The 24,225-nt window shown below is 56.2% G+C and overlaps 1 protein-coding gene and 1 long non-coding RNA gene across 2 annotated transcripts in view; one reads left to right on the plus strand and one right to left on the minus strand.

Moving 5' to 3' along the window:
- NFAM1 (NFAT activating protein with ITAM motif 1) overlaps positions 1 to 18,074 on the minus strand; it is a 37,218-nt gene extending 19,144 nt beyond the window's left edge. The window contains exon 1 of the mRNA XM_069586156.1: positions 17,668 to 18,074. Coding sequence (XP_069442257.1) covers positions 17,668 to 17,773 — 106 coding nt within the window. The 5' untranslated portion in view covers positions 17,774 to 18,074. The remainder of the gene's footprint in view (positions 1 to 17,667) is intronic.
- On the plus strand, positions 17,405 to 20,318 carry LOC138437972 (uncharacterized). Its single transcript, XR_011256220.1, has 3 exons — positions 17,405 to 18,599; positions 18,747 to 18,941; positions 19,247 to 20,318. It is a non-coding gene; the product is annotated as an uncharacterized lncRNA (long non-coding RNA).
- The last annotated feature ends 3,907 nt before the right edge of the window (positions 20,319 to 24,225 follow it).

The raw sequence follows: 24,225 nt of genomic DNA on the forward strand, positions 1-24,225 counted from the left end.
CCCCCAGCGAGCCCACCCCGTGTCCTTCCTGCACACACAGGCCACTGCCCAGCTCTGCAGCCCCCTCTGCTGTCCCCTCTGCCCCGACCACCATCCCCTCACCCGGCCAACGCCTCCCTAGTCCCCAGATCTCAGCTCAGGGGCCACTTGCAACATTGACGCATCCCCTCCCGTTTGGGTCTCACAGTGAAGCTTCAAGGAAGCCTGGCAAGCACAGTGATGGCCTGGCGTTTCCTCATGGGGGTCTGGAGGTTGGAACCCGACCAAAAGTGAAGTGGAAGTGGTAATTGCTCAGTGGTGTCCGACTCTTTGCTGCGCTGTGGACTGTAGTCCTCCAGGCTTCTCTGTCCATGGGATTCTCCAGGCAAGAATACTCGAGTGGGTAGCCATTCCCTTCCCTTCTCCTGGGTGGGATCTCCCTGACCCAGGGCTCGAACCCAGGTCTCTCCCATTGCAGGCAGATTCTTTACCATCTGTACCACCAGGGAAGCCCGGAACCCAACCAAAACCACCAGGAAAGTGGCCGCACCGAGGCCTCTCCCCCTCCCCCAGCACCTCCTCCGGTCCCGTATCCAAGAGGCCATGCCAGGCCCGGGGAGGCTGGTCACGCTGTCATCAAGTTGGGGCCACCTTCCTGTTTGTCCCAGCAGGAAGACATCCATCCAGGTGTCTTAAAAATGATCCCCATTTGAGGGATGCTTCTAGAAAATGATGAAATCTGCTAGTGCAATTAAGCCTGACTTTACAATTCTGGGGAAATCTATAAAAATAGATGACCATTGTTCTGTATTCTTCTGGGATTCGTTATTTTAAGGTCAGAGGGATGGGATTGTGAAAGGGGATGGCTTTGGCTCAGGTCTGTTGCAGAAAGAACCTCAGATCTGGGGTGGATCTGTCTCCAAAAATGTGGAAGGATGAGGCCGTCTCTGTGGACCAGTGAGGGCGGCCAGTCAGGAGATGGCGGGCCAAGAACAGGGAGGAGGAGAGCCTGCTGTTGGAGGAAGGCAACAGGGTTCCGACCCGACGATGGCGCTAACTGCCTCCAGGGTCCCTTCTTTTTACTTGGGTGTCAGCACCCCGAAGCCTGGACCATAGCAGCCCAGCTCCCCTCACTTCTCTTGGACCTGTGCCTCCAAGCAGCCCCTCCGGGGTCCAGGCTGCTCCAGCTGGCAGCCACCTGAAGCATTCCACAGTTCAGGCTCAGAGCCACAGTCAGGTTCAGAGTGATTTCCGAGTCCACCACGGTTTTCAGCTACCATCTGTTTACACCTCCAACAAACATTTAGGAGTACCTAAGGAGATGGCAACCCACTCCAGGCCTCTTGCCTGGAAAACCCCACAGTCGGAAGAGCCTGGCAGGCTATACAATCCATGGGGTCGCAAAGAGTCGGACACGACTGAGCGACTTCAGTTTCTTTCTTCCTTTCACTTAGGGACTTCCCTAGTGGTCCAGTGGCTAAGACTGTGCTTCCAATGCAGCGGGCCCCGGGGTCGATCCCTGGTCAGGAAACTAGAGCCCACGTGCCACAGTTAGGAGTTCACATGCCTCAGCTGAAGATCCCGCCTGTGTCATGAATCTCGAAGATCCCACGCGCCGCAGCTGAGACTCAGAGCAGCCAAATAGATGAATTAATATTAAAAATTAAAAAGAGTGCCTTAAGGCCTGGAGGAGCTCCCTGCCCTCGCAACGTTCCCAGTCTAACAGGGCAGCAGACGGAGCCAGGGGAGGGAACCACTAATTGAGACTGGGGAGGACAGGAAGGGGTAGTGATATCCCCCAGAGTGTGGGAACGGAAACACACACGTACAGTGAGGCCAGAACTGGCCCGAGGACAGAGGGGAAAGAAACGTGTAGAAAATGTCCTCTGGCTGGGTGTGACCCAGGCCCCACGTCAACTAAACATCATGGCAGTCCTATGAGGCAACTAACCCAACCCTATTTTGCAGACGAAAAGAAAACAGAGGGTCTTAGAAGTCCAAAGCCCCATAGTTCCTAAGCGGTAGCATTGGGATTTGAACCCAGGTTTGTGTGACCGTGCTAAGGAAGAAAAGCCAGCTGCCAGGTTAGGAGGGGAGGTCAGACCCAGCCAAGTGTGACGGGTGCTGGGCTGTGAGTGCTATCAGATGATAGAGTGGGGGGGTTGCTGGCAGGAGGCCTACATTTTCACAGCTGGAGGCTAACAAGGGGCTGCAAGGCTGCAAGGTTACATGGAAATCACGGGCCAGAAAGCACGGGTGAAATGGGGCTTGAACAGAGCTGCCCAGGGCACCCAGCCTGCCCTGTGGGGCCCTGCTTCTCACCCTAGATGCAGTGCGCGAGGCAGGGGGGTGATCCTGGGGACCCTCACTGAGCTTGAGGCGTGACACTGAGTGCCGCAGGGATGGCATACTGGCTGCTGTCTGTTCTGTCTCAAGCCTGGTGTCAGCTGCTTCCCGCTTTGCCTTTAACTCAGCAAAGGGAGTGTGTCTCCCAGCAAAGTGGGCCGGGGCCGCGTGAGCCAGCCTGGGGTTCCCTTAGATTCACGGGCGGCCAAGAGGGGAAAAGGGCCCAGAGAAGAGGATGGGGGTGGACCTCGGATTCCTGAGGCCGTGGCAGGAGGGAGAGCTGCGAGAGCCCAACTGGGGGCCCCTGAGTGGCCACAGAAGTGCCCACGGGAGTCCATTCCACACCCCTGCAAGTGCCCAGAGACAGGGCCCCATGTCTGCAGCACCTGATGGGCAGGGCTTCTCTGCTTCTTCCTGCTCCTCCAGGCTCCTGCCTCCAGCTGGCAGACCCTGGAGCAGAGGTGGGGGAGGTTGGAGAGGGGGATTGAGGAGAGAGAGAGAGAGCCAACAGGGCCCTCACCCCTTACTCTCACCCCAGATGGCACCAGGGATGAGTTCAGTGGGAACCGGCTCTGAATCTTGGCTGGGACTCGAAGAACTAGGACTCATTTGCGGCTGTAAATGACCGCAGAGCTCCGACTCGCTCAGAACGGCTGGCGCAGCTCCAGGACCATCTCCGCACACCAAGAGGTCTGGGCTGCAGGAGCATCCCAGCGTAGATTTTGGATTATTCTGTGCATCCCCAGTGCAGCCTAGGCTGGGACAGGCACCAGGAGGGAAGTGCTTTAAGGAGTCTGGCGTTTTCTGCAGGGGGGACAGCTTGGTGGCAGAAGGGAAGAGGGGCTGGAGGCGACTGCTCTGTCCAGAGCAGACCTGAAATGTGGGAGCAGGAGGCGCAGGGAGAATTTGCAGGTCGGGTCCAGGGGGAGTTTTTCTGGAGGGAGAATTGTGAGCCTGTGTCAGTGTGGATGGTGCAGGGCTGAAGGAGGGGCGCCCCTGCTGGGTGAGGTCCACGGTGAGTGGGAGCCGGCTGGGAGCAGGGTCAGCCAGGGAGGGACTGGAAACAGTTGCAGCGGGGTGTCTGGGAGGGCCCTGATCCCCAGAGCCACCACCCCAGTCCAGCTCTGCTGGAGAGCTTGGCTGCTTATGACAAATTCCTGAGTCCTCCTCTCCCCACCCCCACACAACTGCATGGACAGAAGCTTGCACTGGGGAGCACAAGCTACCCCCACGAAGCCCACCCACTCCTGCTTTGCAGGAGACGGTATGGTACCTCCACCATCGGATTTCCCCGGTGGCTCAGTGGTAAAGAACGCACCTGTCCATGCAGGAGATGTGGGTTCGATCCCTGGTCAGGAAAATCCCCTGGAGAAGGGAATAGCAACTCACTTCAGTATTCTTGGGAAATCCCATGGAGAGAGGAGCCTGGGCTACAGTCCCTCGGGTCACAAAGTGTCGCACAGGACTTGGCGGCTCAACAACAACCACCACCTCCTCCTCCCTCGCTTATTGGCAGCTCCAAGGACTGCTAGAAAGCCAGGGGCCTGGCCAGAAATGAGGGGGCAGGAGGTGTTTGGGAGAAGACCAGTCTCTGGAGGCAGCCAGCCTTGGTTCAGATCCTGGCTCTGCCATTGGAAGCTGTGCAAGCTTGGGACGTCCCCTGCTGGTTGGGTGGCTAAGAATCCATGCTCCCCTTGCAAGGGGACTGAGTTCGACCCCTGGTCAGGGAACTAGAACCTGCACATCACAATTAAAAGATTCCACACACCCCACCAAAGATCAAAGATCTCGTGCGCCGCAACTAAGACCCAGCGCAGCCAAATAAATAAATATTTTTTTATAAAGCTGTGCAAACTTAGGCAAGTGCCTTTACCTCTCTGAACCTCAGTGTCTTTCCTGAAGCAAGGGGAGAAGAACAAGGCCAACCTCACAGGGTTGTCATGTGATAAAATGGGTCCAAGAACACAGCATGCCTGCCACAGAGCCGGGCTGCCTCTCCCCAGTGACAGCAGGCAGGGAAGCCAGACCAGTCCTAAGTCCTCGCTGGGAACCTGGAAGGGCAAATGCCAGCCTGACTCTTCTGCCCATGTAAGTGACAGGCCCTCAGCACGGGGCACCGCAGCATGGGGTGGTCTCCGGGCATGATGGGATCCCCTAAGAGGCCTTGTGCCTCCTGCCCCAAGCCTCTCTGACACCTCAGGCCCTGTGCTGGGCTGGACATGGGGGTAGACACCTTGGGGCATGGATCCTGGGCTTGGCCTTAGAGGCTGTCCTGTGGGCTGAGCAGTGTGTGCCCAAGAGCCCTTCCCACCAGGAGCCTCCTGCTGCTCTTCCCCCATCCTGCCCGTGTGTCTGCCGCCCTGGTTGGGAAAGACTTTATCTACCACCCGCTGGTGCCTGATTCCTTCCTATTCTGGTTCTTCTTTTGAATCTGTGGGCGCTTGAACTGTGGGTTTGAGAGCTGGTTGGCAGTCGGCGCCTCACTCCCACCTCTGGCCCAGGGACTCCAAGCTGAGTCCTCTGGGGGTGTGGGGGGGTGCAGATTTGCAATCAAGGAACTTGACCCGGGGGTGAGAGGGGTGCCCACCCCATCAGACCTCCCGCTCCCAGCGCATCCTCCTCTGACAGCTCCAGCATCCAGCCTTCTCTCCTCCCCTGCCCGGCCAGCCTGGCACTGCCCCCGAGGGAGCCACCTGCCATCCTGCTCCTGCCCTGCCTGACCCTGTCTGAACGCCCACCCTCCCCAACCAACCATAGGAGGCCCAGGAATAAGTCTGAAATCAATTTACAGGGTCAAGACACACAATTAAAAAAAAAGAAATAGAACAGAGAGCATCTCATTTGTAGTAAGGTCGCTGTTTATGACCTTCTGGCTTGTTACATTGGTACAACTGGGTTCAGACAGGGTCACACTATAACCATGTATCCCTTAACTTGGGGCCACTGTTAAGGAATTTTTTTTTTAAGTTCCCTAGCCTGGAGGATCCAGCCTATTCCTCCAGGCGCTGTGCAGCCCAACTCAGCTGTCCTCGGTTCTCACTTGTTCGCTCCCCAACATATGCCAAGCTTGCCAGGCTCTCGAGCCTTTGCCCACACTGTTCCCGCTGCCCAGCACATCCTCCTGTGCCCTTCTCCTCCACAGACTGTGCAGCCAGCCTCTAGGTGGACAGGACTCACTCAGCCCCTCCCTGAGCGGCTCCTGTGCGCGCACACTCTGTTTACACAGCACAGACCCTCAGGCTTGGCAGTCAAGCCTGTGTTAAGAACCAACCTCCACTAGGCCTGTTCCCTTTCACAGATGAAACCACTGAGGCTCAGAGAGTGGAGAGGTTTGTCCAATCAGCAAAGTGCTTAATAGTGGTGGAAAGGGTTACTCACTCAGTCATGTCCAACTCTTTGCAAACCCCTGGACTATATAGCCCTCCAGGCTCCTCTGTCCGTGGGATTCTCCAGGCAGAATACTGGAGTGGGTAGCCATTTCCTTCTCCAGGGGATCTTCCTCCCAACCCAGGGATCGAACCCGGGTCTCCTGCATGGCAGGCAGACTCTTTACTGTCTGCGCCACCAGAGGAGCCTGGTGGTGGACGTGGGATTTTAGGCTAAGTCTCTTTGAGCCAATAACCCTACTCTTTATTTTTGTCTTTCTTTTTAACTGGTCGCACTGCAACATGTGAGATCTTAGTTCCCCAACCAAGGAAGGAACCTGTCCCCCACTGCAGTGAAAGAAAGCTCAGAGTCTTAGCCACTGGACTGCCAGGGAAGTCCCTAACCCCCCAACTCTGTCTCTCTTATTTTGACTTAGTGAATCTATTTATTTACTTTTGGCTGTGCTGGGTCTTCGCTGCTGCTCGGGCTTTGCCCTGGTTGCAGTGCGTAGGGGCTGCTCTTTGTTGCAGCCTGTGGGCTGCTCACGGCAGTGGCTTCTCCTGTGGCCGAGCATGGGCTCCAGGGCACCCGCGCGTCTGTGGCACACGGGCTCAGTAGCGCAGCCCCTGGGCTCCAGGGCACAGGTTCAATAGTTGTGGCGCTCAGGCTCAGCCGCTCCTTGGTTTGTGGGATCTGCCCGGACCAGGGATCAGACCCACGTCTCCTGCACCGGCTGTGCTCAGTCGCTCAGTCGTGTCCGACTCTTTGCGACCCCATGGTCTGTAGCCCACCAGGCTCCTCTGTCCATGGGATTCTCCACGCAAGACTATGGGAGTGGGTTGCCGTGCCCTTCTCCAGGCCGATTCTTCACCACTGAGCCACCAGCAAAGCCCTAACCCCTTAACCACTACTCAAGGCAAGCATTTTAAAACCTCAGAGCAAGCAAAACAGAAAACACTTTTCGCATGAAAGAACTGCCCCCTTTTAAAGGGAGATAAAAATTCAGAGGCCCTTCCCCTAAATTTGGGTCATCTAACAGGTAGACCATTCTAATGAAAAACAGTCCCGGGTGTTCATTGGAAGGACTGATGCTAAAGTTGAAACTCCAGTACTTTGGCCACCTCATGCGAAGAGTTGATTCATTGGAAAAGACCCTGATGCTGGGAGGGATTGGGAGCAGGAGGGAAAGGGGACGACAGAGGATGAGATGGCTGGACGGCATCACGGACTCGATGGACGTGAATCTGAGTGAACTCCTGGAGTTGGTGATGGAAAGGGAGGCCTGGCGTGCTGCAATTCATGGGGTCGCAAAGAGTCAGACACGACTGAGTGACTGGAGACCCAGCTTCAGTCCCTGGGTCAGGAAGATCCCCCTGGAGAAGGAAATGGAAACCAGCGGGCCCCATGAGCCCTGCATAGCTGGTCCTGTGGCAAGGCCAGCCAGAGCCAGCTCCGCCCCCGCACTGCAGTAGTGACATCCCCTCCCCCCCAGGATCTGACACGCTCCCCAGCACCGCCTGTGCCTCAGCTGCCCTGGCCCACTCTCTGCGCCTCTCCCCCACCAACCCTGAGCCAAGCGCTGGCCCCAGCTTCCCCCTCTGCCCGGAACGCCATCCTTTCTAGGGCACCGAGCCAAGGCTCTGTAGCCCAGAGGTGGTGATCAAAGGTAGCCATTCCAACTTAGGTCGATTTTAAATGAAAACACTTTGATTCTCCGGCTACAGAAGAAAGCTGTTCCCACGGTCTTTATTTTAGGCAGGAGTTCTGCCCTCCAATTTAGTTCTGGCATCTCTCAGAGCCGGGCCTCTTTTTCAAGGCCCTTCTGAAGGGCTGCAGGTGTGGGACTGCTGGTTTTATCATGGGGCTCTGGCCATTCGCCCGAGCACGAATCCCAGGACACCACTGGAAAAACGGGCAAGTCCTTCGGGGCACGCGCATCAAACACCGCAGTGCGTGGACCGAGCGGCTGATTAGGGAGAAGCTCGGAGCCGGCGCTGGAAGGCAGTCTTTGAACAGAGTGTGTGTTCCTGGAGCTTTTTAGCGCTCATGCCCCCGGAACACTGCCATCAGACTGGCTGTCACATCTTTCAGCACCTCCGAATGACAAAGACGCTCACGGATGTGGCTTGCCTGGAGGTAGGGGGAGGGCCCTTCCACGTCTGCTTCATCTTGTTCTCAGGCCTCCAGACTCTGGCCCCTGGGTGCACAGCGGCCACGTGGGGACACAAACCAAGGGCAGACCGTCAAGTGCTTAGTCCAGAAATGTCTAAGCTTCACTGGTGTGAATTGGTATATTTACAGCAGTCACTCCCCTTCCGGCTTGTTTTGAAAGGCAAGTTGCTCAAACTTGGGGACTCATCTGAGAGTGTGGACTGGGGGAACATGGGACTGTTTCTCCCTTTACAACCCGTTCTGTCTTCAGAGAAGGCTGTCAGGACGGGGCGAAGGTGCGGTAGAGACAACAGGTGGAGTAGGTGCTGCCCCTTGTGTCTGAAAGGAGAGAAATGGAGCGAGGGGAGAGACCCCACCAGGACACCCCCGTCAGCAAGGCATCTGTGGCCTCTCGAGGTCCCACTGCCGCTGGGAAGGGGGCTGCCTGACAAAACTGAAAGGCGTGAGATAAAGGGAAGTCTCAGGGGCGACCGAAACCCAGTGGACAGCCAGCCCAGCGGCAGGCAGGGCTTCCTGGAGAGGGAACCCTGGGAGCGGCAGTTTGTTTTTTAAATTAGAACTCTTCAGGGCACCCCCTTCCATTATGAAAGCGTGCAACACGCTCCCTGTGCACACTCTGGAAGCCACAGAGAGGGATCAAGGAGGCCGGGAGCTTGTGTGCAGTCCTGCCCCACTGGAATCACAGCTGTGAGCGTTTTGATCTTTCTTTCCCACCTCTTTACTGAGCTGAACTTTGAAGGAAGAGCAGGAGCCAGGTTTAAAGGGGAGAGTCAAAGCGAGGGGGGTTAAGCACAGGAAGCTTCTACAAGCCTTGAGCCAGGGCAGGGAGTTGGGGGCTCCAGAGCCCTGGTGGAGTTGAAAGAAATGGTTCCGGTGGGGGCCAGGAGGAGATTGGGGGTTGAATGTTGACCTAGAAACCTGGGGAACCTCTGCAGGCTTCGAAATTGGGAAGTGACCTGATCACACTTCCTGTTAGAGAGAGGACAGAGAGAAATACTAGTGAGCTCCAGACAGGCTTCCTCAGCAGCCTGAAACCCTCGCATCCGTGGTTTTGTTCTATGGGGTTCACTACCCGCCCCCAACCAGCTCCAGCCTCCTTTTAATATATAAACGCTTCTGGCTGATAACTCACTAACTTCTTCGCGGGGATGCCTGCGCCGATCACCTTTACCCCGACTTCTTTTAAATCTCCACCTCCCCAAAGCTCCTACCGGCTCCGGGCACAAAATCACTCGGCGCGCTCCTTCCTCCTCTCCCTCCCCTTCCGCATCCGCCAGTATGCCAGCCGGGCTCTCCCCCGCCGCCCCTCCCATCCCATCCCATCCCATCCCATCCCATCCCATCCCATCCCATCCCCGTCCCTCACCTCCCACCCATCCCCGCCCCTCCCACCCATCCCCGCCCCTCCCACCCATCCCCGCCCCTCCCACCCATCCCCGCCCCTCCCACCCATCCCCGCCCCTCCCACCCATCCCCGCCCCTCCCACCCATCCCCGCCCCTCCCACCCATCCCCGCCCCTCCCACCCATCCCCGCCCCTCCCACCCATCCCCGCCCCTCCCACCCATCCCCGCCCCTCCCACCCATCCCCGCCCCTCCCACCCTATCTCAGCCCCGCCCTCCACCCCACCCTTCCCAACCCCCAACCCCTGATGCTTTCCACGCTGGAGGTCAGTCAAGACCCTGAGACTAAGCTGTGGCTCCTTTCCAGCCTTGACCCTGACCCTGCAGACCCCTCCTCTCCAGCCTTCCCCTGCCCTCTTCCTTACATAGCCCACCCCCAGAGGTTGAATACCGGTTCCTGGGTCGCCCCTACCCTCCCCTGCTGCAGGTAAGCTCAGTCCTGTCCCACACTTCTGAGCTCCTGCACATTCAGAACCAGGGGTGAACACCGTGGGGAGCAAGGCAGAGTCTGTCAGGGCAGGAAGAGTGGACCCGAAGGGACACCGCAGAGAGAGCACCAGAGTTCGACCTTGAACAACAGGGTGGAGTCACCAGGTGGGCAAATGCGAGGACACCTTTCAGGCCAAGGGACCAGCAGGACCAAAAGCTCAAGGGCAGGCAGTCATCAGCGCGGCTGGGAAGTGGGGTGTGGGCGGGGGCGGGAAGAAAGGGTAGCCCAGGGCCGGGGGCAGGGGGCAGGGCAGATCGAGGTGCTCTGCAGTGAACCAGCTGCTGGCAGCGAGCCTGAGCTGTGCTCCAAGGGACCAGGGGCTGTCTCCTAGGCCCCCAGCTCCTTAGGATAGCTCTGAGAAGGGGAGGCTCTGATTTAAAAGGTGTGCCTGTTTTAAATCTCTGGGAGAAGGTGAGGGACAGGGAGGCCTGGTGTGCTGCAGTCCATGGGGTCGCAAAGAGTCGGACACTGAGCGACTGAACAACCAATGTTTTAAATCTGGTGTGTGTGGCCAGGTATGAACTTGCCTTCAGACATGCGTCCTTGGACCCTATGTCCAACGCTGGAGTGAGTGCCTCCCCTGACTGTCCGAGGACGGGCTGCCCATGGGAGGGCACGCCTGCCATTGGGCTTGGGCTGCACCCACTTGGTGCCTCCCTCCTGCCCACTGCCCTACAACCTCCCCATCAGCAGCAAACAGGGATGAGCCCAGAGCCTCCAAGGGGCCCCCGCCCTGGCTCTGCTGTATCTCAGCTGCAGCCCACACAGTCCTGGGACGGGGTTGGCGGGGAGGGTGAGAGCAGATACCTGCCAGGCCCCCAACCTCCTCCAGACAGCCTGTCCCCATGGTTGAGGCCCATAGACCTTCCCTGCGCGGTCCCAGGTGCCAGCCCTGGGGTCTTGGGTGTCCCAGATGTGCCTTCCTATTGCCCCGGGCAAGAGGCCTGCATAGGAGGGAAGCTGGGGCTCAGAGCGGGCAGGGAAGCTGGAGGGGGTCAGATCCTGTCTCGGGGTTCTCGGGCACCCGCTCCCTCGGTCACAAGTCAGGAAGGTTTTGTCATTCCTCTCCTGGTGGCATCACATCTCCATGCTGCTCAGCGTTCCGAAGGGGGTTGTCTGGGAGCTGAATTCTTCCTGTTACTGTATTTCCTGGGCATCCTCTGGGCACCAGGCTCCGTGCTGGGAGCCAAGGATTTGAAGCCAAGTAAGTCCACATGTGTCCTGCCCTCGTGAAGCTCGCAGTTCACACAGGGAGGAGGGGAGTGGAGACAGAAGCCGTCTTAATGGGAACATACCCGCTGGAGGCACTGAACACACGTGTGCCTGGAGACCACACATGAGCGTTCCGAGATGGGAACACCTGCAACGTCAATCATAACTAAATAGATCGCAGTATGTTCATTCAGTGGGACGCTCCACAGCAGGGGTTGACAAACGTGTTCTGTAAAGGGCCAGGGAGTAAGTATTTTCTGCTTTGTGAGCCATATGGTCTCTATCGCAGCTACTCTACTCTGCTGTTGTGGGGGCAAAAGCAGCCATAAATGAGCCATGAATGGATAGGCATGGCTGTGTTCCAATAAAACTTTATTTATGGACATGGGAATGGGAATGCAGTCATCACTCACTCTCCATGGAGGACTGGTTCCCATTACAGACACCAAAATCCACAGATGCTCAAGAGACAGGGTATCTTGAGAGTGATGGGGGTACAGGGGGCTTGTTGTTTTTCAGTCACTCAGTCGTGTCTGACTCTTTTGCAACTTCGTGGACTGTAGGCCACCAGGCTCCTCTGTCCATGGAATTTTCCAGCCAAGAATACTGGAGTGAGTTGCCATTTCCTTCTCCAAGGGATATTCCTGACCAGGGATTGAACCCGAATCTCCTGCATTGGCAGGTGGGTTCTTTACCACTGAGCCACCTGGGAAGCCTATACAGGGGCTTTGGGGCACTGGAATGTTCTCTTTCTTGACCTAGATGGTAGACACATGGGACTATATTTCTTTAATATGTATCATACTTTTCTGTGTCTGTATTATATTTTATGCAGCTCCCCTGGGGCTCAGTGGTAAAGAATCTGCCTACATGTAATATAGGAGACTCGAATTTGATCCCTGGGTCGGAAAGATCCTGTCGAGTAGGAAATGGCAACCCACTCCAGTATTGCCTGGGAAATCCCATGGACAGAGGAGCCTGGCAAGCTATAGTCCATGGGGTCACAAAGAGTAGGACAGGACTTAGCGGCTAAACGACAACCACAAAAGTTATATTTCATAATATAATGACATAGGATTCATAAAATGGCATAAGATTCCCATATACAGCTGACCCTTGAACGACGCGGTGGTTAGAGGCACTGAACCGCACACAGTTGAAAATCCAAGTGTAGCTTCACAGGCGGCCCTCTGCACCCAAGGTTCCACATCCTCAGAGTCAACCAACAGTGTAGCTGTTGTATTTACTACTGTAGTATTTACTACAGAAAAACACCTGTGTATAAATGTTCCTGAGCAGTTCAAATGCATGCTGTCCAAAGGTTAGCTGCACTTTAAATCGTCTGTAGATCACTTATAGTACCTAATACAGGAATTTCCCTGGTGGTCTAGTGGGCAAGACTCTGTGCTCCCAATGCAGGGGGCCCGGGTTTGATTCCCAGTCAGGGGACTAGATCTCACGCATGCAATTAAGAGTTGCACATGCCACATGCTACAACTAAGACTCAGTGCAGCCAAAAAAAAAAAAGACTAATACAATGTAAGTACTATGTGAGTAGTTGTAAATATAATGTAAAAGCTATATAAATAGTTGCCATGAGAACTGCAAATTCAAGTTTTGCTTTTTGGAACTTTCTGGAAATTTTTTTCCCCCTGAATATTTTCGATCTGGTATTGGTTAAATCCGCAGATGCAGAACTGGCAGATACAGAGGGCTTAAGTATAAAATTATACTTTATTGTATAATTTCATATTCATACTGTGAAATATGTATTCTTCTCTTGATGTTTTTCTGACCATTAGAAAAATACATTTCATAACTCCATACAAAAAGGCAGTGGGTTGGACTTACCCCCCACTGGCCAGGGTTTGGGACCCCTGCTCTTTACCAACCAAAATAAACAAACTTCAGCCACATTGTCAACCGGATGTAGCTTAAAAAACATGTTTGGACTTGCCTGGTGGTCCAGTGGTTAAGAATCTGCTTGCCATTGCAGAGGACACAGGTTCAATCCCTGGTCTGGGGTGATCCCACATACAGAGAGGCAACTCAGTCCGTGTGCCACAACTATTGAGCCGTCACACTCTAGAGCCCGTTTTCTGCAACATGAGAAGCCTGTGGACCACAACTAAAGAGGGCCTGTGCCTCGTGCCACAATTAGAGAAAGCCTGCACACAGCAGCAAAGAGCCAGTGCAGCCAAAAGTGAATAAATAAATAAATTTTTAAAAGATGTTGAGTGAAAGAAGTAGGTCGCAAAGAACACCCACAACATCACTCTGACTATACAAAGTTCAAAAACAAAGCCAGGGTAATCTATATCGTTTAGGGACACAAACCAAAGGATAAAAGTACCCAAAAAGTGCCAGGAAGCAATTGCCCTAAACTCAGGATGGTGTCCTCTGAGTGGGGGAGAGAGGGTGTCTTGGGAGGTGTCCAGGGGCTTTGGGGCGCTAGAATGTTTTCTTTCTTGACCTGGATGGTAGACACGCCAGACTTGGCTTTATAATATTTATGGTACTTCTCTGCGTATGTATTCTATTTCACAATTTTAAAAGAGAAAGCACTGACAATGCCCCATCGGAACGGCATCTGCACTCCTACCTGACAGGCGTTTATGACCCACCCAGACCCACATCCCAGTGGGAATCGTATCCTGCAGCTCTACTAAGAGACCCTCCTCCCCAGCCAGTCTGAACCTCTCGCCATCCCCGCCCCCGGGCTCTGCCTTCTGGCCTCCCAGCCTTCATTCCTGCTGCGCCTGCCACCCACCCACCCGCCCCCTCCAGCACCCGCTCTGCCCCACCTCCAACAGGGAGGTCTTCTCCTCCGCCTGCCTCGGAAGCTCTTTATTGGGATTAGACGAAGATCAAAAGCAGAAGCCAGTCCTGACAGAGGCCTGGAGCTGCGGGGAGGGAGGCAGCAGGCTCCCGAACATCTTTTGGACAACAAAGGAAGCGGTGACACCTGAGTCCAGAGCTAACGGGGGAGGGGAGGCGAGCCTGCATCAGGACTCTGGCCCTGGGGTCGTGTTTCTGCGGGTGAGTCTCATGGTTTCCGCCAGGCTGGGAGTAGGGGCTGCGGCTTATTCACCCCCAGTTCCCCCCCAGTGCCTGGAACTAGTCCTCTTTAATGAATAGTTGAGAAATAAACACAGCCAGGGAGAGACTGGAGACTGTTTGTTGAGGACACCAAGGCTCAGAAAGATTAAGGAACTTGCCTGAGGTCACACAGCAGTCAACAGAAGAAGGCAGGATTTGAACAAGCTCCGTCTGGCTTCAAAGCCCTTGGAAGTGACTTAAAGCCTGGTGGAAGCAGGGTTAGAGCAGGCGTGTAGCTGCTCTCAGGAAAGCTGAGCCTCAGACTCGGATGATTCTCCTCTAAGAGGTGCCCTTCAGACCAGAGGTAGCCGCTAGACCCTTTGAGAAAAGTAGAATTTGCAGAGAGATCAGAGGAGAGCAGGGGAGGAGGGCTGGGAGCAAGAATGGTCCTGAGATGCCATCCCAGGGTGTTGCTAGACCCCTGGAAAGGTCAGAGTGACCCCAAGGAGCCCGGGGGCTCCCCAAGATGTAGAGCCAGCCAACTGAATCGTGCATCTTGATTGGCTCTGCTAGGCAGGCAGGTGCCTAACATTCTCTGAGCTCTCATCACGTGCACCTTCAGGCATTACTACTGCAGCCGCTTGACAGGTGAGGCCATCGAGCAACATCAAGGGCCTGCCCAAGGGGACTTCCCTGGTACTCCAGTGGCTAAAGGGCTTCCCAGGTGGCTCAGTAGTAAAGAATTTGCCCGCCAATGCAGGAGACAACGGAGAAGGAGATGGCACCCCACTCCAGTACTCTTGCCTGGAAAATCCCATGGACAGAGGAGCCTGATAGGCTGCAGTCTATGGGGTCGCTAAGAGTCGGACACGACTGAGTGACTTCACTTTCACTCTTCACTTTCATGCATTGGAGAAGGACATGACAACCCACTCCAGTGTTCTCGCCTGGAGAATCCAAGGGATGGCAGAGCCTGGTGGCCTGCCATCTCTGGGGTCTCACAGAGTCGGACACGACTGAGCGACTTCACTTTCACTTCTCACTTTCATGCACTAGAGAAGGAAATGGCAACCCACTCCCAGGGTTGGAACCCCGCGCCATCCCTGGGATTCTCTGGGGCTGAATGGCAACCCACATCCCAGGAGAATCCCAGGGATGGCGGAGCCTGGTGGCCTGCCGTCTATGGGGTCGCACAGAGTCGGACACGACTAAAGCAGCTTAGCAGCAGCAGCAGCAGGAGACCGGGGTTCGATCCCTGGTCCAGGAAGATTCCCTGGAGAAGGAAATGGCAACCCACTCAGTATTCTGGCCTGGAGAATCACATGGACAGAGAAACCTGGTGGGCTACAGCCCATGGGGTCGCAAAAAGAGTAGGACATGACTTAGTGACTAAACAACAGCCACCACCAGGGTCTAAGACTCCTCACTCCCAATGCAGAGAGCCTGGGTTCGATCCTTGGTCAGGGAGCTAGATCCCACGTGCCATAACTAAGAGTTCTCATGTCACAGCTGAAGATCTCGCGTGACACAACAAAGACCCCTTGCAGCCAAATAAACAAGTAAAGAAATATAAATATCAAAAAAAAAAAAGAAAGAAAGAAAGACAGAACCTGCCCAGGGGCCCAGGTCCAAAGCAGAGCTCAGATCCAGACTCCCTGGCCTGCACACAACCCTACATCAGGTGGTCCAGGTAAACAGTTCATCAAGCCCAGGCTTCAGCGACGACGCTCTCCAAGGTCCCACAGGGACACTGCTGAGGCTGCAGGCTGGGTCTTGGTGCTGGTGGTTGATGGAGCTGGCTGCACCAGGCAGGTGCGTGAGGTCAGGGGCGGTTTGGGGGATGTGAGAGAAACTGGATTCCCTCCATCAAACTCTCAAAGCTCAGAGACAAGAGGGTGGGGAGGGGCGTGGCACAGCTTAGAGACAGAACCCAGGACCCGCAGGGGAAGGACCAGGAGGACTGGGTGCTGTCTGCTGCTCCGAGAGGAGACCACAAGGCGTTTCCACCTCTTGCAAAAGAGCAGAGTTTCTCTTGTGTACAATGTTTCCTGCAATCCTGGGGGGCGGGGGCAGGGAATATGTTGTTTGTTTGTGGTCAAGACAGTTACAAACGGCACTTTTCACAGCAGCACCCCCAAAAGTCTCTTCTACTCAGTTACTGGGGTGTGCGGGGGTCCCTTTTGGGGAAGAGGGACCACGCAAAGAGAAATGATGGAACTGGGGAAAAATTAAAACGAATGAGTTTCAACATGTTGTCACCAAAAAGCTGCATTTCCTCAGCCTTCCTTGAATTGGGGGTGGTGGTTGGTGACGGGGTGGGGGGTGTGAGGTGCACAGGAGATGACCTCACAGGGGCTGGGCTGTTAGGCCTGCGGTAGGGGTGGGTACACCCAGTTGAGTCTTGCCTTCCCAAAGGGGTAGATTTTTTGTGAAGGATGTTCTTTACAAAGAAAGGCAAGAGGACCCCTGGAGCCCACTTCCAAGGGTCAGTTCAGAGCTGAACCTGGCCTCTACTCACCCTCCAGGCTGTAGGCCAGCTATGCTGGGCCTCAATTTCTCGGTGCTTACATGGTGCCAGTGGGAACAGCACCCCAAGGGTACCTTGAAGGGGCCTGAGTACAAGTGTAAAGCCCAGCTTATGTGCGCAGAGAGGCTAATTTATGATAATAAGAGTAGATGTCGAACCTCCCTGGTGGTTCAGTGGCTAAGACTCTGCTCTCCCAAAGCAGGGGGCCCGGGTTAATTCCCTGGTCAGGGAACTAGATCCCACATGCCACAACTAAGAATTCACATGTTGCAACTAGAGATCTCGCATGTCGCAACTAACACCCAGCGCAGCCAAATAAATACATTTTTAAAAAATATATGGACAAATATAGCTGTTATTGCTTATGGTATGAGTGAAAGGGAGAGGATGGAGCAGAAGGGTGGGAGCAGCTCCTAGAAGGCTCATAAAAATCAAGGTGAATGAAAAGGGAAGCATCCAGCCTGCACCCAGCCTGCCCAGCGGGATGGGCAGAGGCTGGGGCTACAGGAGGGTGGGCACTGCCCAGGTGAGACAGCCTCAGAGACCCCAGAGCCAGGGTGGGCAGCCCTGGTGGGGGACACTCCTGGGAGTTCCCTGGTCTGGATGAACTGGCCCCTAGGCCACCCATCCTAGGGCCAGGCTTGGATCCATCCCCTCAGCTTCCCAGGCTCCTTGCCCTATGACCAGCGGTGGCCTCCCTCCCTCAGCCCCACCCCTCCCAACGGCGAACTGCAACACCAATGGGCAGGTTCAAGGCGTGGGTTCCGCAATCAGATACCTTGGGGGTGAGCTGCCCCTCCCCAGAGATCCCACACCCCACCGGATGGCCCCCCTTCCCAGCCCACAGCAACGCCCACCCACCTCGCTGAGGGGCCAGGGGGTCAGGAGGAGCCGAGAGGGAGGCTGTTCCAGCAGCGAGAGGGGGCCTCTGCCCCGCCTCTTCAAAAGCCACCTCGGCAAGGCATTAGCTAAACATCTCCTGGTCCCCGAAGGCTTCCCCTGTGAAGTCTGCAATGTTCAAACGCAACCAGCAAATCCCCGGAGACGGGTCCGGGGAATTAGCCGCGCGGCGGATGAAAGCGGCTGTGATGTGCGCGAGGCAGAGAGCTCGGGAGGAGGGGAGGACCGCGTACCTGCGCCTGCCAGCGGCAGGGTCCAGGGGAGCAGGATCAAGCCCAGCAGCCCGGGGGCCGGGAGGGGGCCCGGCCGGGCCCTAGGCCGAGGAGGCCAGCTCTCCATCGGGGCCTCCTTCCTCTTTAGGTCGCGGGCGGGGACAGCCTGCTGGTAGCCACGGTTGCCCTTGGCGTCCTTAACAGGCTCCTCCCCGGCCGGCCTTCTGCTTCCTCCAGGTCTCAGTCGACCGCCTTGTCCTCTCAATGACCCCGGACTTTCCTGGTGGGAACAGTTTCAGGCCAGGACGCCACCAGGCGAGGATCTGGGGCTCCCAGCCGTCCAAGATGTGCAGATGTGACTTGGAGCGCCAAGAACTGATGCTTTTGAACTGTGGTGCTGGAGAAGACTCTTAACCTTCCTTTGGAATGCAAGGAGATCCAACCAGTCCATCCTTAAGGAAATCAACCCTGAATATTCATTGGAAGGACTGATGCTGAAGCTCCACCTGATGCGAAGAGATAACGCATTGCAAAAGACCCTGATGCTGGGAAACATTGAGGGCAAGAGGAGAAGGGGGTGACAGAGGATGAGATGGTCAGATGATATCACTGACTCAATGGACATGGGTTTGAGCAGACTCTGGGAGACAGCAAAGGACGGGAAGCCTGGCATGCTTCAGTCCATGGGATAGCAAAGAGCTGGGCACGACTCAGTGACTGAACAACAGCAACCAGGACATGCCAAACAGAGAGGGGCTAGGCCTCCCGTTCCCGCCCCACCCTCACCCCTGAGGCGGTGGCTTCTCCCCTTCTCAGCCCCTTTTCTGCTGGATAAACTAGCCCAAAGGAGGGCAGGTCTAGCTGCTCAGGCCTGAAACTCTAAAAACACAATGGGCCAACCCCATTCACACAAACTGCCTCTTGGAAATAGCCCAGGAGCCCCTTGGATCAAGGTACTCCTCAAAGAGGATGGTTTGGGATGTGGGGGTGGAAGGGGCTAGGGGGATGAGGGAGGGACAGGCATTTGGGGGTGGGGGTGGGCAAGAGCCCCAAGTTTCCAGCCTTTCACAGAGACCAAAAAGCCTGCTGTCTTTCCTTAGCCCAGCAACAGCCACCGTGGGGGTCCCCCTGAGAGGCTCAGCAGACACCTCCCCTCAGACCCTCCTCAGACGTCTTACCTGCTGCCGCTCCCCTAAACTCGTGCTGCCCCTCCGCCACCAGGAGGCCCAGGAATCGCTTCCCCATCAGGAGTGAACCTCAGTCCCTGTCCTCCCCTCCAAAGGCCCCCAACACAGGTCAGTGACTACCTGCCTCTTGGGTCCCTCTCCCCAGCAGACTGGGAGCCGGTGCAGGCCTGGCGTTCTGGAGCCCCGCACCAGGCAGAGCCGGATGGCATGGGGGACAGCTGCATGCCTGCCTGTCCAGAGAGGCAGAGGGAAGGGGTCTGGGGTGGAGGTGAGCAGCCAGTCGGCCCGCAGAGGAAGGCGGGGGGCACTGAAGGTGGTAAGTTCCAGCACAAGCTGAACACGCTCCCTTTCCCCCCCTCATTGTTGGTGGTCCTCTGTCGTTGATTGTGTCTGACTCTTTTGCAACCCCACAGGCTGCAGCCCACCGGGCTCCTCCGTCCGTGGGATTCTCCAGGCAAGAATACCGGAGTGAGTGGCCACGCCCCACTCCAGGGGATCTTCCCGGCCCCAGGGATCAAACTCGAGTCTCCTGCAAATCACCTGCATTACAGGCGGATTCCTTTCCGAGGGATCTCCCAGGGCCACCGAGGAAGCCCCTAGTACCCCGTCAACCCTCAAGATCAAGGCTTTTATCCCAATCTGACGAACTCTGCCCCCAAGAGGCAAAGCATTATGCCCATGATAGGGGCAGCCCGGCTGGGTGAAGCCAGAGCCTCTCTTCCCATCCCTAACTGGCCTCCAGGGATGGCAACACTGGGTCCAGCTTCTGCCCTTGGTCTAAATGCTTTCCCCTCAGCCACTGAGCACACGAACAGTGAAAACCAGAAAGCTGTTTCCTACCAACTCCAGGAGCACCGGGAGGACGGCAGGCAGTAGGGCCCGCCCGCCAGGTGAGGAAGACAGATGAACCGCAGACACTTCTGCGGGCTGGGGGGTGGCAGGACCCCAGTGATACTGACTGTGGATCCATCACCGTGATACATGATCACAGATGTCGCGGTGAGACACAGATAATCAGCTTCACGCTGTCTCCGAGCTCCTGGGGGGAGCAGGTTGTCTAAGCACCTCGATGCCATGGTGATAGACGTCATGTTAATGCCTCCACGCACGGAGGGAGCGTTATAAAGGCATCGGTCTGAGCCTCCAGGAGTCTCTTTATGACTTGGCATCTGGAGGCAGCCGAGTGCCAGGCCGCCTCGGAGCAGGGACCCCTGCCTGTCCCCTCTGGGGCCGCTCTGCCCCCCTCACCCCTGCGACCACCAACACAGAGCCTGCGGTCCCCTAATGGTGCTGCCTGTGCCCTGGGTCTGCACGCCCCTGGGTCCTAGGAACTTTGCCACCTCTGGGCCCGAGTCTAGCCTGCAGCCTCTTGCCTTCCTGGGGGTCTCCCATTTGTCTTTTTTTTTTTTTCACCTCTGACTCCCCTGAGCCTAGCACAGGGCTGGCACCTGGTCTGTGCCCAATAAATCTTGGTGCATGAATGAAGGATGAATGAGCCCAAGTGCCTCCCTCCAAGGCTGGCTGTGGAGGTGGGTGCCTCTGGGCATCAGACTGGACTCCGCGGCGGAGCGGGAGGAGGCGGGCACCCTCCCCAGGCAGACGTGACGTGAAAGGAAGTGGCCAGAAGTCCAGGGTCATTGTTGAGTTTCCTAGATAGTCTGAGGCCACCCAGCCCCTGGGGAGAGGCAGGCGCAGACCTTGAGTGGGGAGCCAGGGGTCCAGGCCCTGCCGTCTGGGCCTCAGCGATGGTGATGAAAGAGAAGTCGCGGCACATTCAGGAACCACAGTTTCCCCGAGACTCCACCTCCTCTCCCTGAAGCGGCTGCCGGGCGGTGAACTTGCTGGACTTGGGGCCAGGGTTCTCCTCTCCCCTGCCTTTGGGGGGAGCTGCGATCAGTGGGTGAAAGGCAGAGCAGACCATGTAAGGCTCCGCTGGCCTCTCCAGGGCGCAGCCTTTGGGCCAGGCCTCCGCAGCTGAGTCTGCAGGCGAGGGCCCCGGGGCCCGCTCACTCCAGCTCCGGCTGTCGCCCAGTCGTCCGTCCATCCTTCTCTCCATCCGTCATCTGTTCGCATTTTGCTGTGCACCTGTTCCTCCCCAGGCGTTGGCCTCAACAGGAGGACGCAAAAGTGAAAGACCCGTTTCGAGGAGCCCACGTCTCGGGTGGGAGAGCAGCCGTCCGCACAATCACACAATCGCGTGGCAGTTCAGAGCAGTTACTCAACCAACGCCAGACACACGTATGAGACAGTTTTAATCTACACATCTATTTAATGCTCATTGCAATTCCATGAGGGAGGTTTTATAATCAGGCTTCCCAGGTGGTGTTAGTGGTAAAGAATCCACCTGCCAACACAGGGGACTTGAGATGCAGGCTTAATCCCTGAGTTGGGAAGATCCCCTGGAGGAGGGAATGGCAATCCACTCCAGTATTCTTGCCTGGAGAATCCCGTGGACAGAGGAGCCTGGCTGGCTACAGTCTGTGGGGTTGCAAAAAGTCAGACATGACTGAGCAACTAACACTCACACACAGATTTTATAGTCACTCCCATTTTACAGATAAGGACAATGAGGCACAAGAAAGTTAAAATTTGCCCAAGTTCACACTGCTAAGAAATGCGTCCAGGGGAAGTGACTCAGGATGACTCCAGCCTCTGCTCCAGCCTGCCTCAATAGCACAGTGTGTACAGAGCAAAGAGGGAGGCAGGGGTGACCAGGAGGACTTCATGGAGGAGGTGGCAGCTGTGAAGGAGGACATGGGGAAGCACACAAGTCCCCTGCAGTCCTAGAGTGCCTTGTTCACACAAAGACTAAAGCTTTCCCAATGAGATCACTGTCGTTGGCCTGCATACACTTATTAAATACCTACTGTGTGCCAGGCAGTGGGGGTACACAAAAGTCATAGTTTTGTCCTCAAAGTGTTCCCCATTTAGGGAGGAACACAGAACCCCCAGACAGTATTTCCAGCTGCCCCAAGTGAGCGAGCGAGGTGAGGCTCCAGAGCCGCATCTGGCCCTGATGCTCAGGATCTGCTGTCTCCTCTACATGCTGCACCGTGGGCCGCGGGGACACAGGAAGCGGAAGGGGACCACGCTCCTCCTCTCCCACCCGCAGGAAGTCATTTCCTTCCTGTAGACCCCAGCACCAGAAGGAGCCTGCTAGGGCCCCCTGAGAAGCAGCCTGGGATGGAGAGTGTCACCCTCCTCTGGGCTCCGTGACCCCACTGCCCAGGGCACCAGGGGCAGATGGATCGGCTCCTTGTTCTCGTCCATCCTCTGCCTCGGGTACCCTGCACACTGGAGAGAGACAGAGAGTGGTGTGCGGGGCGGCCCCCTCCCGTCCTAGCAACACCTGGGTTTGCCTTGGGGCCCCTTTCTGCACCATGTAGCAGCCGGCAGGTGGGTGGTGCTGACTCCTTGCTCTGAGAGTGGCCCTGACCACCCCGCCCAGGGGAGAGAGCGGGCTGCAACTCAGTTGAACGAGACCCATCCAATCGTGAACTAGGCTGGTCCACAGTGGACCAGCCTCCTTTCTCAGCGGGATGAGCTTACTGTTACTGGATGTGTGCAAACCATCCGCCCTGCACGCTGCTGAAATACACCTGCCTGGCCTGGAAGGCTGACCTGGCCCATCTCCAAAGTCCCTTCTCAGCCCAAATTTGGCCTGTTTATGAAGTATTTGCTTCATGCCAGCCACGATTCTAAAGGCTCTTTATGTATTGAATACTTCAGTCCCCACAGAAACCTCGTGTGTGTAGGTGTTATTATTGCCCTTATTTTACAGACAAGGAAACTGTAGTTCAGAGACCGCAAGTCACTTCCCTAAGGCCACACAGCTAGGAAGCAGCGGAACAAGGACTCGCATTCCTTGGCTTTGCTTTTAATCACTATGAAAAGGGAAGTGAAGGTATTAGCCCCTCAGTCGTGTCCGACTCTTTTCGACCCTATGGACTGTAGCCTGCCAGGCTCCTCTGTCCATGGAGTTCTCCAGGCAAGAATACTGGAGTGGGTAGCCATTCCCTACTCCGGGGGAATCTTGCTGACCCAGGGATCTAACCTGGGTCTCTTGCTTCGCAGGCAGATTCTTTATCATCTGAGCTACGAGGGAAGCTCTTTAACCACTATGCTGTCCTGCAATTCATTTGATTCTCCAGAGGGAGCTAGCATTACAACCTTCATTTAGTGATGCAGCAAAACAGAGTAAGTGGCCTGCCTGGGGTCACAGAGGGGACAGAGTCCAGGGTTTTCCTGTTGGATGTATACCCAGAGTTAGATAAGACTTTCCTTGCTAACACCGTTGGGAGAGGCAGCAAGGAGCTAGTGCCCCCTCCCGCGCCCCTGCCAGACTGAAAGTAATCCTGAGGATCTGAAGAACAAAGGTGGCATCGCTTTTCAACCGTTATTGCATGCTCACCATGTGCCATGGCCTTGTTAGGTTCAGACTCTTGGTACAACTGTGTCCCTGGGAGAGACAAACACCCGCCAGGAGGCTGATCACTGGAGGTCCTCGGGTGGCGGGAGGGGTGTGTGCAGAGCTTGAAGGTCTTATCCTAAGGCTTCCACCCCTTTCCCCTCCAGTCTGGAGGGCAGCCCCTGGGTTGTCCTGTGCTCGTGGCGCCACCTGGTGGCACACATGGCCCTCTCTCACCTGGGATGCCTGCCTCTCCAAGTCGCTTATTCCCTCTCCAGCGGTCTTGGGGTGCCCAGAGGCTGCCAGTCAGCACGGGGCAGACCAGAGCTTGAGAGGCCACATGATAAAGTGGCGGGGGGAGGGGTGAGGACAGGGCAGGCAGGACCAGGAATGTGCTGGGGGCCCGTGGGAACAGAAGGCAGGGAGTGAGGCCTTAGGACCCCAACCTGCCTGCCTCTCTGACGCTTTTCTGCAGCACCCACGAGAACCTCCTTCAGAGCCCACCCTGCTCCATCCTGACAGCTGCTTTGGCTGTGAACACCTTAGAAACTCCTCTTGGGGCAGCTTCACAGGAGCCAGCTCTCGGGCTCCAGGCAAACCAGTCCGTGGCTTTGCAGAGACAACCAGGGACTTTCCAGGCAGGACTCCCCATAGAGAGCTCAGCCAATTAGGAAGCAATTAGCCTCCCCTGAGGCTGAGTCATGCACTGTCACCCCTCGATGCTCAAGGTTCTTTAAGACTGAGGACCTCCGTCCCCTGTGGGCAGGGCGTGCGGTGGGGAGGGAAGGGCGGTGAGGGGGTGGCAGCCACTAATTGCAAAGATTTCTGGCTCCACCCTGGAGATCCAGCTCCATGAGGCTTTGGGAGACCAGAGGACCTGTGTGGTCACACTTGAGAAATTGCCCATCGCGCTTCCCAAGGCGGATTCCCAAGGGTCTGTGGGCAGTGATGGACGGCTCTCGAGGGAGCCAGCTCTGAAAGGAG

This window comes from Ovis canadensis, chromosome 3 (assembly GCF_042477335.2).
Source record: "Ovis canadensis isolate MfBH-ARS-UI-01 breed Bighorn chromosome 3, ARS-UI_OviCan_v2, whole genome shotgun sequence".
Taxonomy (NCBI): Eukaryota; Metazoa; Chordata; class Mammalia; order Artiodactyla; family Bovidae; genus Ovis; species Ovis canadensis.